Consider the following 14,328-nt stretch of genomic DNA (forward strand, 5'->3'; position numbering starts at 1 on the left):
TCCCGATGTCTAACCATGGGAGATTTATTAAACAGCTGTATCTACTCAATGGAGGACTATGCAGCCATTAAAAAGTATGTCAAATGTCTTTATGGACCCAAAAATGTTACTGTAGTATTACATAGGAAAAAGCTAAGTAACTAAAACAAAACAAAAATGCATTTAAGATCCAATTTGGCAACTATGTATTTACTTATATGTGTATCTAGACAGATAAATAGCTGCACAGCAAAGAGATGGAAACAAGGTACTCAAGATGACAGAGGATCTCTGTGTAGCTGATACTAGGGGTGTTTTGTTAAATTTTTTCCTTTTTATTTTTATTTTCTGAGATTACTACAATAAAATATACTGCTTAAGTAACTAAAAAAGAGTATTTCTGGGGCGCCTGGGTGGCTCAGTTGGTTAAGCGACTGCCTTCGGCTCAGGTCATGATCCTGGAGTCCCTGGATCGAGTCCCGCATCGGGCTCCCTGCTCGGCAGGGAGTCTGCTTTGCCCTCTGACCCTATCCCCTCTCATGTGTTCTCTCTCATTCTCTCTCTCTCAAATAAATAAATAAAATCTTTAAAAAAAAAAAAAAAAAAAAAAACTTTAAAAAAAAAAAAAATAAAAATAAAAAAAGAGTATTTCTTAGACTGAAAAAAAAAAAACCAATTCCAAAATAAACTTGAGAGAGCTAAAGCAGGAAGAGCAGCAGAGCAGGCAGGATATAACGGAGCACTGAAGAGGTGGACCCACATCACACAGGCCACCCACCTCTGCCCCGGAGAAGGCACCTCAGTGTCTCAAAGCTCTAACTGTCCCCAGCCCCCATCAGAAGGTATACTTGGAGGGAAGGTAGAACAAGTGACATTTCAAGAACACTGCCCATGTTACTTGGAGAATATAAAAGGCAAAGATATTTAAATGGGATTTAATTATATAGCCATGCACCGAGGTAGTTTCCCCCTGGGAGAAGAGACACCAAACCACTGGATGAGAGAGTCAAGAATTACATTTGGAATGGCCACAAGAGAGATGCAGCAATTTTTTTTATTAAATTCACTTTATTCTGGGGTCAATTATCAAGATTCTATTTGCAATACATACTGCTTAAAAAGATATGTTAAAAAATATTCAGTGTGAAAAACATGGCTATAAAATACAGTATACATTATATAAACCCAAAGTGTATTCCACATATCTCAACATCACAAATTAGAACACCTTCAGTCTCTCCTTCTTCAGCTCTTTTGGACCAGAGAGTCAAAGCCACTCCATAGTAACGCCAGCAGCACTTCCGGAACACAGGCTCAAACCGTGTATCTTCTCTCTCCTTCGTGTTTTGCCTTGTGGTATTTCACATAATCATTGTACAGCTCCTTAAAGATGTCTCTCACCCCCGGCTGCAGGGAGACCCGCAGGAACTGGACGTCCGGCTCAATGCAGAGGTCCAGGATGAGGTAAATGCCTTCCTGCAGAAGGCCCTTCACCGCCGGATACAAGGTGACCTGTCAAAGGACATGCCCTCTGTGAGAGCAAACACACAGACCAAGCCCTCCGAAGACCTGACAAGGAGTTTCAAGTTCGGCCCCCAACTTGAGAAAAGACATCCCTTTTAAATTATCATTTTGCACAGAAATAAATATTTGTATCTTAAAAGTTTGTGTTTTAGGGAAATAAAAGCCAACTCGAGTGACAAAAGCCTGGAATAAAACCTCACAAAATCACAGGGGTAGCTCCGCTATTTGGTGAATGATGCCTAGCAGGGGCATTTAAAAACTGGAATCTTTAAACTTACAAATCTTATGAGAGCCATCTGCACACTGTGCCAAATGCTTCGCCATGACCAATCGCATGGGAAGCTGCACTAACATGGGATAAGGACAGCAATGTTCACTGTGACTGACTCCCCCCGCCCCCTGCCAGCAAGGCAGGCGGCCGGGTGGGCTCCAACACTCCGCAAACGGATCTTTGATAGGCCTATATTAGTAATTAGATCATATCATATCCAAACAAATCGGATGTGATTTATGATTACCCTTAATACATCTTTTTATTTCTATCAACAACAGCTCAATGGGACCTGAATTTCTAACTGCCCCTGAATGGCTGAATCGGTTCTTGAGACTAGAGATGTCTTTCTTCCCTTTTTCTCTTCTGGGTTAACTAAAACCTGGGGAACAGAAGGAAGAGTGGGCAGTCTGGCTCCAGCTGGGCTGACTGGTGGATATTGCGCACAGACTTGCAGATCAGAGATTCAGACTACTGTCTAGACAAAAAGACCGACAGAGCAGGCTCTACACGCATCTGCCACAACCATTCAGGTTGCAGCTGAACCTGGCTCTGAACCGTCTGAATACCCCAGGAGCTGAAACCAAAAAGCAACTGGAAGGTTCCAGCAGACAGGCCAGGGATTTGGCAGATTCTTTATTAATGTCTTAAGGGCCTACAAGAGTGAAAGCCCCTCTGCAAACACGTAGCTTCTGGGGAGGATATATGGTATTCACTCGGAGAAGTCGGATTCACCAAAGCAACCCCTGGGAGGCCTGTACCTAGAGAGGCAGTCTGTTTCTGTCACTAAGATGGTGCTGTTTTTCAGTTACGGTCATTTTCACATGAGAGCTCAAAAAATTTCTGACAATGATCTTAACTTTTACTGTTTATAGATGATAAGAACACTCAAGGACTGAAGGTGGAACTGTCTGTGATTTCAGCGGAAAGCATTAGAGAAGGAAGGAAAAATAAAACAAAACAAAAAAACAAATATGTCCTGAATCTTACCAGCCAGGTGAGGACCCTGTAAGCTGACCACTCATTTATTCATCTAATCAGCACTCACTAAACAGATAACTCCACTTCCAAGAGCAAAGGAGCGGAAGTAACTGTCTCAATGACAGCACGGAGAGCTGAAGCCCGCCAGTCAGAGGCCAGGGCCCATGAGCTCCACCATTCCCTCACACGGGGGCTCCTCAGTCGAAGGACGGCGCCGAGCACACAGCCCTGCTGGGTCACAGGAAGGCCTGCAGTATCTGGCCTACACAACCACTGTGCATCTTTATGTTTCAGCCCACTTATTTATAAAACAAAGGGGAAAAACTCAGTTTCTATGACACTAAGATCACCAACCAACGAATGAAAACATCTCTAAGTAGCATAAAAGGACCTTACACAGGACAAGCAGTACAAACTATTTACTCTAGGCTGTCAACATAGATAGATGTAAGTTTGACCAGTGCCCAGGATTTCCCCTGGCACATCCCCACCGTGACACATTACTGCATGGAGGGTACAAGGTCTGTAGGAGTCACTGCGTGTCCTGCCTGATGTGGTCTCACCAGGTCACTGCCAGACCTTCACCCATACCCACTCCACAGGGCTACCAGGAGATTGCAAAGGAGATTCACTTAGCTATCTAGCATTTAATTAAACTTACAAATGTCTTTCCGGTCTGGAAATATTTCCAGTTCTCAGGAGAAGCCTCTAATACATATGGAATATTTTCTTCATTACTGAGTTAAAAAACAAATGAAAGATAAAACATAAAGACTCTTGCCAATGAATTCTGGGATGCTACAGCCTTAGATAATTCCCAAGGCCTTTGACTTGCAAGATTAAAAATAAAAAAATAACTGAGAAGCATAAATTAGACATGAATAATGAAGCCAGGAAACCAGAGACTTTTCATAAAATAAATCTCAGAATAATAGTTAGTGACTTAAGGGTTCAAATTATCACCTCTTTTCTTGGCCTTTAGTTAAGTGATATTACTATCTCTCATTTTATTTTTCACTGAAACACAAAATAATGCCAGGTTTTCTTTCAGCAAAGGCTTACATATCAATGACTTGAGTGCCTGTGAAATACCAAGATTCTGTAAAAACGCTAAGAAATTCCAAGGAAACCAAACACGAAGCCCATCTTTCATTCAAAGGCTGACTTGAAGGGGTCCTCACATGTTGCCCCCACCCCTCCACACACCATGCCTTGTGAGGACCCCGTGCATACCCACGGGGCAGGGTGCATACTACAGCCCCACCCCCACCCCAGCCCTCTCAAATCCGGCCAAGTGCCCACCCACATGACAGGCATCTGCACTGGTTGAGGCAAGCAAGGCCAGCATGCCTGAAAATTATTTAAGAGTTCTAGATTCATCCTGAAAGAGGGTCAGAATGAAAATGGATGCAACACCAGATTTTCTGAGAAAGCTCATTCAGCTCAATCTCCCTTGAGAAATCTCTTAACGTAACAAGTTTACCAGCGGTTTTAACATTATTCTTACAAGATTTACAAAGGAGGGCTATTCTACTAAGAGCAACATAAACAACACAGACGTATATATCTACACCTGCAAAAGTAGATACACACAGAAACATACTGTACTCTAAGCCTCTGACATTCAATTTAAACCAAGTAAGATATGAAGTCTTCACTTCAGGGGTCACACAGGGTCTTGTGGAATTTTGGAAATAACATGCTAACATTCCAAAGTGAGACCACTGCTGAACAATGAATTAATTATCCAGAATATGAAATCAAAGAGTCAGGTTAAATAGGACAAAGATACTTTTGTTTAAAGGAGCTGAATGAATCTGCCAGTATCTCTACCACGTCATCTACTTTGAGTGTCTGAGAGCAGCTGACTCACACGCATGATGCACTCCGAGAGGATAAACCAAGGAACTCCTGCTGTTGGGGTCCCGAGACCCTTCTTCCTCGTCACCATTAAGCCTAGCCCTAGGAGAGCTCCTGTTCTTAAACCTGGGAGGCATTTCAGCTCGCTCATTACTCCAGAAACTGACCAAAACAGGCCCCAGAGCTTGTGCTGCAGCAAGAAGGGAGAGCTAGCCGTCACGGAGCGCCTTCTAGGTACCAGGCACCACCAGCCCTTTCAATGTCGCCTCACTCCGTCATCCTGCTAACCCTGCAGGGCTGCTGTGGAACCCTGCAGATGGGCAGGACAGCCTGCTATGATGCATGGTTCGGGACCATCAGGCCCAAGATATCGCGTGCCACTATGGTTGAGAAGCCCTGCTACCAAGGACTACAAATGAAAGCACTTGGTGAGAGGGGGCAAGCTGTTTACCTTCTGCACCTCCGTGACATACTGAGCCACCATAAAGGGGGAAAACACCGTGAACTCTTCGGCCCGAGCTGCAATGTGGCTGTACATCCTTTCCACCAGGCGGGCACACTCAAGGACCACCGACAGATCATCTGTACTTCCTATGGAAGCAAAGTGTTTCCAAACTGATTAGTCCAAAACCCATGCATTTTAACCCTTCTAACTTTATACATTTAATACAGCTGAAAATTATTCAAGTCTTCCCTTTTTCCCAGACTCATTAATTATCTTATTCCACAGACAGAATGAGGGAGAGATGTCCAAATATTTATCTGTATTACAAAGGAAAGAACACTTAAAATACTCGAATATGTGTGTTTTTTTAGGAGTCTAGAAGAATCAAAAATTTTAAGATGAAATCTATGATTGCTCTGTATTTTAAAAAAAGGTGGAGATGTATAAGAAAGGTTTAAATTAGAAAATTATCTTTAAAAAACATGGTTTTTTACATCATAGGACTTTAAAGATAAGATGGCCTAATTATACCTTTGCCTCCTTATGTTTCAGATATCATGCAGGCAGACATATACAAGACTCAGATATAAGACTTCTTAAAACCTTGAATATATAAACATGTTACATATATGCAATTTTTCTAGATACAATATAATTTTGTGAAATTATATAAATTTCTAACACTCACTGGACATTTCAAAAGGCAAGTACTTTAATGAAGCACTTGAATATCTACTCTGTACCATTTCTTCCCTCTTTTCAGAGTGCTCAGCACATATATGCAGTTCAGTGAATACCTGGCATTTATTATTTCAGCTACACAGTTAATGTGTGGTTATTAAGAGTGCATTAGATACCAACAAGAAGAGTAAACAGTTAAAACTCTACTCAGTTAAGCTATGAACACATCAGAGAACCGAGTCTTGGCAGATGGGAGGTAACTGAGCTGCACCAACATGGACACAGCAGAGCCACGCTCGTGAAACATGCCCCCACACTCCCTCAGGACACACGACAAAGGACACATGTACAACTACACACGGGACACGCCTGTGGCAGCGTGTGACAAGGGCTCTGCTCCCCCACTGCTCAGCAAGGGCTGGACCAGAGCCTTCCCTACACTGCCATTTCCCATCTCCTGTCCAGGCAGACATCACTAGTAAAAACAGGGATTCTTCTTGCTGAGCTCAAACAGGACCACGACCTTAGGGGCCTCAACACAATGCTACAGCTAGCCACCACCAACTGACCAAGGCTAGCTTGGGAGATGGAACCTGTTTCCCTACCCTGTTCCTAAACATAGTCACAATTTTACACTGACACCAATATTACATCGCTCTGCACCAGGCCTGGGAGAAAGCAAAAGACCTCATTGTGCCACTGACTGATCTCAAAACCAGGCAGAATAATTTGGGAATTATAGTCCAGTGTTAACTATACCTTTTCTCTTTTCTCAATAGTTACTTGGTTTAAGTAGCGTAAATCTACAAGTCCGAACCCATCAAAGTGGTTCACTCAGCGGGGAGGGGGGCTGAGTACCACTCATATGTTTCCAGTTAGTCCAGAACTGCTGCCACAGGCTCTTCCTGGACACCCTCCAAGCTAAGTCATAAAGCCCTCCTTGTTGGTCCCAGAGCATTCCATCAGGTACCACGCTATGCAAATTTGAAAGAGCACAATATAGACCACCTCAATTTATATGCAAATTTTTAAATAATGAGACTCTCCCCCAAATTAGAAATTGAGCAAGAATCAACAACCTTCAAGGCTGAAAACAAGCTGTACACATAATTTATGCTATCACCATATGGCAGCTCACTTCACTGGTAAACAAACACAACCTTGCCAAGATAAGACTGAAATGATGACTTGCCAGACCTCATCCCTTTAATAAAATGAAATAGCTCTGTAACTGCCCGTTCTTCTTTAACTTCCCCATCAAACTAGGAACTCCTTTAGGGCAAGAACGGAATTGTCACTTTATTATTTTTTTTAATTTTATTTTTTTAAAGATTTTATTTATTTATTTATTTGACAGACAGACACAGCGAGAGAGGGAACACAAGCAGGGGGAGTGGGAGAGGGAGAAGCAGGCTTCCTGCCGAGCAGAGAGCCCGATGCAGGTCTTGATCCCAGGACCCTGAGCTGAAGGCAGACGCTTAACGACTGAGCCACCCAGGCACCCCTTGTCACTTTATAACCCCTCTACATGAGAATAAACATTTCCTGAATCTAGATACTTTCCCCCCCGTCCAGGAAAAGAACTATTTCAATTAGAAAATCACAAATGCACTCACTGTTTTGGACATAGCAAAAAAAAAAAAAAAAATGGTGACAGCTTGAAATTTTTTAGAAAATTGTTTTGGGTATTCATTTAATGATCTGAACATTTCTTACTTAAACTCAACTGAGTGGTTTTATTTTCTGTAACATAAGAGGCCGGAGACATCATAAGATAAACACATTTGAAATCATGTATCTGATACTGTTACTTTGAATTACCTTTGTCTTTCTGCCTCCCTTCGTGCATAACTGAAAACACCAATCTATTGAAACAGTTCAAGAAGGAAGGAATGGCTTTCAGCATCACCTGTAATAATAATAGAAAAAAAGAATATAAAAACATGTAATTGCTTATTTCAAGTTCTACTTTATTTTTTTAAACTTTTATTTAGGGGCACCTGGGTGGCTCAGTCGTTAAGTGTCTGCCTTTGGCTCAGGTCATGGTCCCAGAAGTTCTGGGATTGAGCCCCACATCGGGCTCCCTGCTCAGCGGGAAGCCTGCTTGTCCCTCTCCCACTCCCCCTGCTTGTGTTCTCTCTCTCGCTGTCTCTCTCTGTCAAATAAATAAAAATCTAAAAAAAATAAATAAACTCTTATTCAAATTTAATTAATTAACATATAATGTATTATTGGTTTCAAAGGTACAGGCCTGTGATTCATCAGTCTCATATAATACCCAGTGCTCCTTAATGCCCATCACCCAGTTACCCCATCCCTCCATCTCCCTCCCCTCCAGCAACCCTCAGTTTGTTTCCTATGATTAAGAGTCTCTTGGTTTGTCTCTACTTTAAAGGAGAGCATGTTTATTTCCTTCTTAACCATATCTATCAGGATGCTCAAAACAGCGTGGCAACTTCTTTTGCCTGAACTTTCTAGGGAAATAGCTCACCCACCTTACTTGCTCTTTAACATTTGTTTTAATGGTTTGGGATAGGGCTTCTAACTTTAGGAATCTAATGGAGTGATCTCAGTTTAGAATCCGCTTAATCTGTTACTATAAGCTATTACCAGTGCATTCTGGAAATGGGTAGAAATAAACAACAGAAGCAACAATAGCAACATATTCAAGTGTAATTGGCATTAGAAAGAGGTTACATTAAGCAAATCCATTTAGAAGAAGGACCCAAACTTCTCATTTTTTAGTGATGAAAAGGTCTGGTTGGGTTTTATCTTAAAGAATAATATAAAAATTTTAAATTATGTTTCTTTCATATGCAACCACCTTTTAGATCATGATCAAAACAACACACTACCCAATAAAGCAGCCATGAGCTACATGAGGTTACTTTAACTAAAATTCAGTTCCTAGTCATACAGCTCCTAGGCCACATTTCAAGTGGTCAAGACACGTGTGGCCTGTGATTACTGTGCTGGACCATACAGACACAGAACATATCCAACAGTGCTTTAAAGATCTACTGGCCAGTCCTGCTCTTTTCTCAGAATTCTCAGAATGAACAAAGACTAAATCAAGAGTTGAGATTTTTTCCTTTGGTATAATTTATCCAACCAAATTCCTGATAGCATAACATCCCGTTCTTCACATCAAATTACTGACATCCACAGCATGCTCTGAAAGAAGTCATTTTTGCAAAAGTATTCCAGAGCTTCATCAAACTTCCTAAGGTCCCCTCGTAAGCCTCTGCTATCATATTGATTAAAAGCACACAAATCCAGAGCCAGACTATTTGAGTTCACACCCTGGCTTAATATGGCACCAGCTGCTGATCGTTCTGCTGGGTACACTGACTGAACGGACCTCATGCTATCCCCTTTAGATTTACTTAAGCAGATTCTAGCCTGGTGCTTTTATCAACTCAACTATGCACAGGGCCAACAGTGTGATCATGCACCACATGGGGCCCCTATCCCCCACTCTAACCCACAGTGAGTGGGAGTGTGATTATTAGTCACATCATTCTTTATTGCAACCACCATGTCATTATCCCTGTCAATTTTCTCCTTTCATTAAATTGTCTAATTCTGCTAAATGGTCATTTGTCAATGGTTCTGCAAGAGATTCCCACAGCTTTCTAATATTACTTTTCATCAACTGCATGAAATCCTGCATCTTTTGCAAGATGGGCAATTTCAGTTTGTAATTGATATATATTGCATTTATATTGTATGGTCACATAAAAATCTAACAATCAACAGAGAGATTTAGAACAAAGATGCTCACAAGATAGGCAGGGCCAAAGGCACTGGAGTGAGGCCCAGTGTCATAAGTGCTTACTTTACCAGACAATAAATTTTTTAAAAATGGCGCTGCTATCAGGTCTCTACCTTGAGAACATTAAAACACTTAAAAATATTTGAATATGCCTGTGTATATGTGTATATATCTTATTTATGACATCCCACGCATCACATGTACAGCAGTGGTGCAGCGGAAAGAACATGGGCCAAAGAATCAACAGTCCTGAAGCTAAGATTTAGACTCAGCTAGGCGGCACTGGTCAAATCACTTAGCAGCTCTGAGCCTCAGTTTATCAATAAAATGGACTACCATCTACTTTACAGACTTGCTGTAGGGGTGAAATGAGACACATAGCAAATGTTCAACAGATGGCAGCTGAATCTTTTCTGTGGGACAATTATTCCTACTCAGTTCAATTTCAAAGGTAGCATACTATAAAACTGGAACTCAGGAAGCCTCACTCCCTACACCCATCTGAGTTATAAACCCTTGAAGACATCTAAGCAAATGAGTGAGATTTTAAATGTGTGGTCTGCAAAAACAGAACAATTTGTAATGAGCTTCCTTAAATAGCTAGTATACAAACACTATCTAAGTGTCAGACCCAACAAAGATGAAACTCAAACAGCCTGATGTGAAGATCAAACATTTTTGTGCTTGATAAACCACTGTGACCCTGGACATTACTGGAACCAAAAAGTGTGCTTAGCAAATCACTGTTTTTATTATCTTCCAATAGTAAAGCTCTACTGCTGCTGAAATTACTCTGCCTCATGCCTTGCTCCTCCTCCTCACCTTCGGATGACACTGCAGGATGGAGAAGAGCACATTGTGTACCCGCAGAAAGATGCTCCCATACTCAGGGGGCTTCAGGTGGTCCAAAGGGACTGTCAGCAGGATGCTGAAGGCCAGGCTGACATGGTGCGGGTTGCTGATGGTCTCCTCCCCCTGTCGAAGCAAGGCTGCCAGGACGTCCAAAATAGGCCCCACAACCGCCAGGGGCACAGGCTGTTCCTGACAAGCCTCTCGGTTTTGCAGCTACAGGAAAAGAAGGAACAAAGGAAAGAAAATGAAGGCGATTCTCTAAAGAAAGAATACAAAAACTGAAGTAGACAAAGGTAAGAATGTCCAAAATGTACTTATGCGGTCAGAAAGCACTTTGAAAAAAGAAGGCCAGTGTTCAATCTCTGAAGGCGACCTACTGAGGACTTGCCCATTTTGGTCCATGCTTTTTGTTGGACTCATCAACCACGAAGAGAAAGAACTTCTTACAAGAGTTGACTCATCCAATTTCTCAGAACAGGAAAACTTCACATCAGACATACATAACAATATTTTCCCAAAAAGATGATTAGTTGTAAGTATCTATAATTAAAGTTCATTTGTTACATTTCTTAAAAATCAGCTCTAGGGACACCTAGGTGGCTCAGTCGTTAAGCATCTGCCTTCAGCTCAGGTCATGGTCCCAGGGTCCTGGGATTGAGCCCCGCATCGGGCTCCCTACTCCACGGGAAGCCTGCTTCTCCCTCTCCCTCTGCCTGCCGCTCCCCCTGCTTATGCTCTCTCTCTCTCCAACAAATAAATAAATAAGACCTTTAAAAAAAAAATCAGCTCTAGTTAAGATATTCAATTACTGTTCTAGAGAATAAAGAGAACAGGCTCAAGATGAGGGCTAACTCAAAGTTCTACCCCCCTAACCTGGGAGAGCTCACCTGTCACCCTCGTCCTCAGGCTACAGGTGTAAATAGCAGCCCTGATGCAGCCTGCTGGGGCCTCACACAGCGCTCCGGTGGCCTGGGGACTCCAACTGTGCTGACTTCATGCTGGTAAATCTACTTTTAGATTTACCTATGTGGTTTCTAGCCTACTGTCTCTATTAATGCAGCCCTACTGTGCACACCACCGACACTGATTGCCTAACACATGAGTCCCTCTCCCCCCACCCCCCAATTCCCTGCACTCTTCCTCCTGACACCTACTACACACACCAGGGAAAGATGAGATTCAGCCACTAATGCAGATTCCCAGGAAAACAACAAAGCAACAAAACAGAATAGGAGGGAACAATATGTTTACCCCTTAGGTCCTTCTGCCCTGAGAAGATGCTAATCCAGGGCAATTCTCTCAGGTGGCACAAGTGAATTAAAGCTGATAATCATGGTAAAGTAGATATTGATCTTTCAAACCCAAGTGCAAGAATACTGACTGGAGACTCTCCAGATGGCAAAAACACTCAGACAGTCCCAGTCAAAACTAGGTTTTTGTGCTAGTCAAACAAAAAGTCATGTGACTACCATGTATATTCACCAGGTGCCAAAATTTAACAATTGGGTTAACAATTCAACAATAATCTATCTGCAACATTACTGTCCCATTCTATAAAGCCATTCTTTTCTCACTATATCATAGATTTTAAACATATACAACCCCCCTACAAATGAACAAATGCGCTAAATTGACCAGAGAATTTGGTGGGGACAAAAGAAAGCCCCAGAATTCCTTCTCATCTCATCTACATTCAACGGGCTTCCACAGGAGCCCCATCTTATCACTGCACGCCTCCTATTACTGCCTGCCTAATGCTTCCCGGGCTCCTCGACACCCCCTCACACCACCTCTCCGTCACATCTGGAGCTGACACCAGCGTTTGCAGACACACAAAAGCACATACAGTACACACACTGACAGAAAAGCATCCTGCCGGCAGCCATCATCAGGACGGAGTGCCCAGAAACATACTCTGCATAAAACCAGAGATGGCAGAAGCCAAAATGCAGCCTTTTGTCTGCAGAGGAACAGGGATGATGAGATGAAGTGAGATGAAGGGCACCGCCCAAGGGTACTCACAGTGAGAGCCGTGACTATCTGGGGGCACGCACACCAGAACAGACTCGCTTTCTCTCCGCCGAGTGGGCAGTTCAGGAGCAACCTGGTCAATGTAACAGCTGACAAAATGGCCTGAGAGAAAAGGGATAAAAACTTAGCAGAAATAGCTAGCTCTCTCTTAAGAAGTCCATCTTGGGAAGAAACCCAGTCACTGGTGCTAAAGAGAGAGAGCAGAAACCATTAGAACCCTGGTGTCGGGGCATGGACAAGACCTGGTTTGGGCTCAGTCCTGAGGGTGAGGACCCTTCCACCACCAGGCAGACAGGAAATAAATGCATAAGATGAGCAGAACTGTGGCCAAGGGGGAGGCCTTTTCAGTAGCATCTCACTAAACCAAGCATGGAAATGAGCCAGGATAGTGAAATAAAAGAAGGCCACACATGGACACAGCAACCTAATTACAGAGATCCCACCCTGTCAAGATAGTGTGGAAAGAGGCGGCAAGCTATAACCTACCTACGCAAGAACAGGACATGCTCGTGGATAACAGGAGGAGTCAGGGGAAAACCGGGACAAAGTGAAACAATTAGATTAGGTGCTACGATTGCAGGTGATGGTTTTAAACCATGAGGAAGGAACTATGTGGGAAGGGAACTCACTTTATTGAGTGCCTATGTCAATAAACATCCAACCCTTGCTGGCATTTTACACCATCAAATTTCAGCCTCGTGCCAGCCCTTCCCCCCCAACACTGCAGCCCCACAACCCATACAATTCTGGCCTCAGCCCTCTGCTCTCAGCTTCTTTCCCATCTCTCCCTCCCTGATTAGCCATACCCCTATGTATGGCTACCCCCCCCAGCAGCCCCGCCCTCTCCCGAGCTGGGGGCTCACTTTCCTGCCCACCTGCAGGACGTCTGTACCCACATAGGGCCTGCACACTGGCGCCTCCCTTGCTGTCTACCTCTCACACCCACACCACCTCTGCCCTGCTGTGCACACAACGCCCTCCTCCCTCTCTCCATAGCAACGGCCCCCCCATCCAAATCCTCTCCAGCTCTGAATGCTCAGGCTCCAGCCTCGCCTCCTCCATAAACCTTCTGACTGACTGGTTTAAATAGAAATCTACAGTGAGGCCTTCTCAAAGCTGGGGCCCAATCGTGCTGCAAATGCACACAATGAAAACTTCCAGAGAGAGGGGAAAGTGCCACGGACAATGAGGAGGGGACTGGTGGCTCTGGTCCAGCTGGGGCTCCTTGCTCACATACAGGAGATGTGAGTTCTCCCTGCTGCCCCTCTGTGGCCTCGATTACCCTCTCCAGCTCTCCTCCCATCCAAATCAAAACCCAAGCTTGAGTGCTGATTATAACTGCAAGTCAAGAAGCCACTCATGGGGCAGAAAAAGCTCAGAACCAGAAGACGTGGGCTGTGTTGCTGGCTCTGAGATACTTAGCTCTGTGACATTCTTCCTGTGCAAGCAGGGACATCTGACCAGTCCAGTGCACAGGGTTGTTTAGCAGACCAAATTCCAGCATGTAAGCTCCATAGAGAGGCTCTCCAAAATATGTAATGCCAAATGCAAATGCAGGGCTTTATTAGCAACTACCAAATAAACTAAGGTGCAAAGGACTGCAGGGCAGCTTGCTAATCGGAGTGATTTTCAAACAGAATCAGGGCTATGTGACCAAGTGAAGTAAAATTTTTAAAAAGTACAATGGGAGATGTCTTACATAAGATGAGCAGAATTTAACTTTTTTCTAATATGTCAATTATAAATATACAATACTTTATATTTCATATAATAAGCACCCATAGCGGGCGCCTGGGTGGCTCAGTTGGTTAAGCGACTGCCTTCGGCTCAGGTCATGATCCTGGAGTCCCTGGATCGAGTCCCGCATCAGGCTCCCTGCTCGGCAGGGAGTCTGCTTCTCCCTCTGACCCTCCCCCCTCTCATGTACTC

General features: G+C 43.5%; 1 protein-coding gene across 7 annotated transcripts in view; it reads right to left on the minus strand.

The window, feature by feature from the left end:
* Positions 1-1,125: 1,125 nt before the first annotated feature.
* Positions 1,126-14,328, minus strand: part of URB2 (URB2 ribosome biogenesis homolog) — a 28,481-nt gene continuing 15,278 nt past the window's right edge. For 6 of the 7 annotated variants that reach the window (XM_045877858.3, XM_064594646.1, XM_045877857.3 and 3 more), the window contains exons 6-10: positions 12,391-12,501; positions 10,339-10,581; positions 7,563-7,650; positions 5,067-5,206; positions 1,126-1,491 (exon numbers count right to left, since the gene is read on the minus strand). In XM_045877858.3, coding sequence (XP_045733814.1) covers positions 1,294-1,491; positions 5,067-5,206; positions 7,563-7,650; positions 10,339-10,581; positions 12,391-12,501 — 780 coding nt within the window. In that variant the 3' untranslated portion in view covers positions 1,126-1,293. The remainder of the gene's footprint in view (positions 1,492-5,066; positions 5,207-7,562; positions 7,651-10,338; positions 10,582-12,390; positions 12,502-14,328) is intronic. The other variant, XM_064594648.1, reaches the window with a different exon arrangement.

Source organism: Mirounga angustirostris, unplaced genomic scaffold (assembly GCF_029215605.1).
Source record: "Mirounga angustirostris isolate CCGP_5_RB_7025 unplaced genomic scaffold, mMirAng1.0.hap1 SCAF_6, whole genome shotgun sequence".
Lineage (NCBI taxonomy): Eukaryota > Metazoa > Chordata > Mammalia > Carnivora > Phocidae > Mirounga > Mirounga angustirostris.